At 63.5% G+C, this 1149-nt stretch overlaps 1 protein-coding gene across 1 annotated transcript in view; it reads right to left on the bottom strand.

Moving 5' to 3' along the window:
- The window catches only part of PREX1 (phosphatidylinositol-3,4,5-trisphosphate dependent Rac exchange factor 1), a 184618-nt gene that overhangs the window by 7331 nt on the left and 176138 nt on the right, over positions 1-1149 (bottom strand). Inside the window, exons 32-33 of the mRNA XM_023534087.1 lie at positions 693-836; positions 483-597 (exon numbers count right to left, since the gene is read on the bottom strand). Of these exons, the coding sequence (XP_023389855.1) occupies positions 483-597; positions 693-836 (259 nt within the window). The remainder of the gene's footprint in view (positions 1-482; positions 598-692; positions 837-1149) is intronic.

Genomic DNA, 1149 nt, shown 5'->3' with positions numbered 1-1149 from the left:
GGCGGATGCGGCCCCTGCGCCCTCTGCTTCTCTCAGGGGGTCTCCTCTGAGCAGGGCCAAGGCCCTGGGGTCACACCCCTTACTCACAGACACAAGAACCCCAGGGCCGCTGTCCCCACTCCCGCCCCCATGCAGAAGGAAGCGGGCAGCTCTTCTCAGTTGAAATGCCCCCCTCTGAAGGCCGACAGGCCCAGTTCCGGGCTCGGCCCAGCCACGGTCTAGCTGCATGATGCTGGGCAAACCGGGCACACACTCTGGGCCTCAGTCTCCTCGTCTGTAAAGTGGGTTAGAGTGGCCGTGACTGCTGAGACAATCTGCTGAGCTTGTGTGTACAGAGGACCCGGCACACAGCAGGTGCAGGAAAGGAAAAGGCATTTTGTCCCCTCCCACGCTGGGGACCCGTCTGGTGTCTACTATGCTCATATCCACTCCCCATAGCTGTGTCCGGACTCCCATGCCCAGCACGTAGCATGGACAGACACCTGAGTTTGCGGTAATACTGCTGAACCTTCTCCAGGGACTGGGCGTTGATCTCCTGCTGCAAGTCTTCCGCAGCCTGGCCGCCCGGGGGAGGCGGCCCCTCGGCGTTCTCCAGAGCTGTGGAGGGAAAAGAGGGAGACTGGTGGCTGGGACCCGTTGTGCTGGGTGGCCGTGGCCGGCCCCCTGGGCCCAGGTTGGCGCCCACAGCTCACATTTTGTGAAGAGCACGGTGTGCAGCCTCAGGCTGGCCCCACTCTCCAGGCGCGATGGCAGCTTCGAGAAGTGGTAGCCGTCGAGGTAGAAGACGACCTTCAGCGCCTGCCGGCTGCCCTCGATGTGGTAGAAGACGTTGGTGTCTGTGGGGGGGACACAGTGGGGCCAGGTGACGCTGAGGCTGGCGGGAGCCCTGGCCCACCGTTGTTGGGGCAGCGTCAGACCTTCCTTCAGATCTCCGCTGCGGGTCCGGGGCCCTCCCTGTTCTCCCCACCCCAGACAGTGGCTCAGACCCCTTTGTCTTCCGAGGCTCAAGGTGTTACTGGGATTTGCAGGTCCGCACAGCCCAGAGCGGAATCCGGGGGTCTCCCTATTCTCTCCACCTCAGAGGGACAGCCCGAGAAGCCCCTGCCGGCCACCTTCGGGTGGCATCCTGGAACATCCCTGCCTGTGTAT

The sequence above is a fragment of the Pteropus vampyrus genome, unplaced genomic scaffold (genome assembly GCF_000151845.1).
Source record: "Pteropus vampyrus isolate Shadow unplaced genomic scaffold, Pvam_2.0 Scaffold117, whole genome shotgun sequence".
Taxonomy (NCBI): domain Eukaryota; kingdom Metazoa; phylum Chordata; class Mammalia; order Chiroptera; family Pteropodidae; genus Pteropus; species Pteropus vampyrus.
Note: the sequence above shows the minus strand (reverse complement) of the source record. Positions and strands in the feature narration are given on the sequence as shown.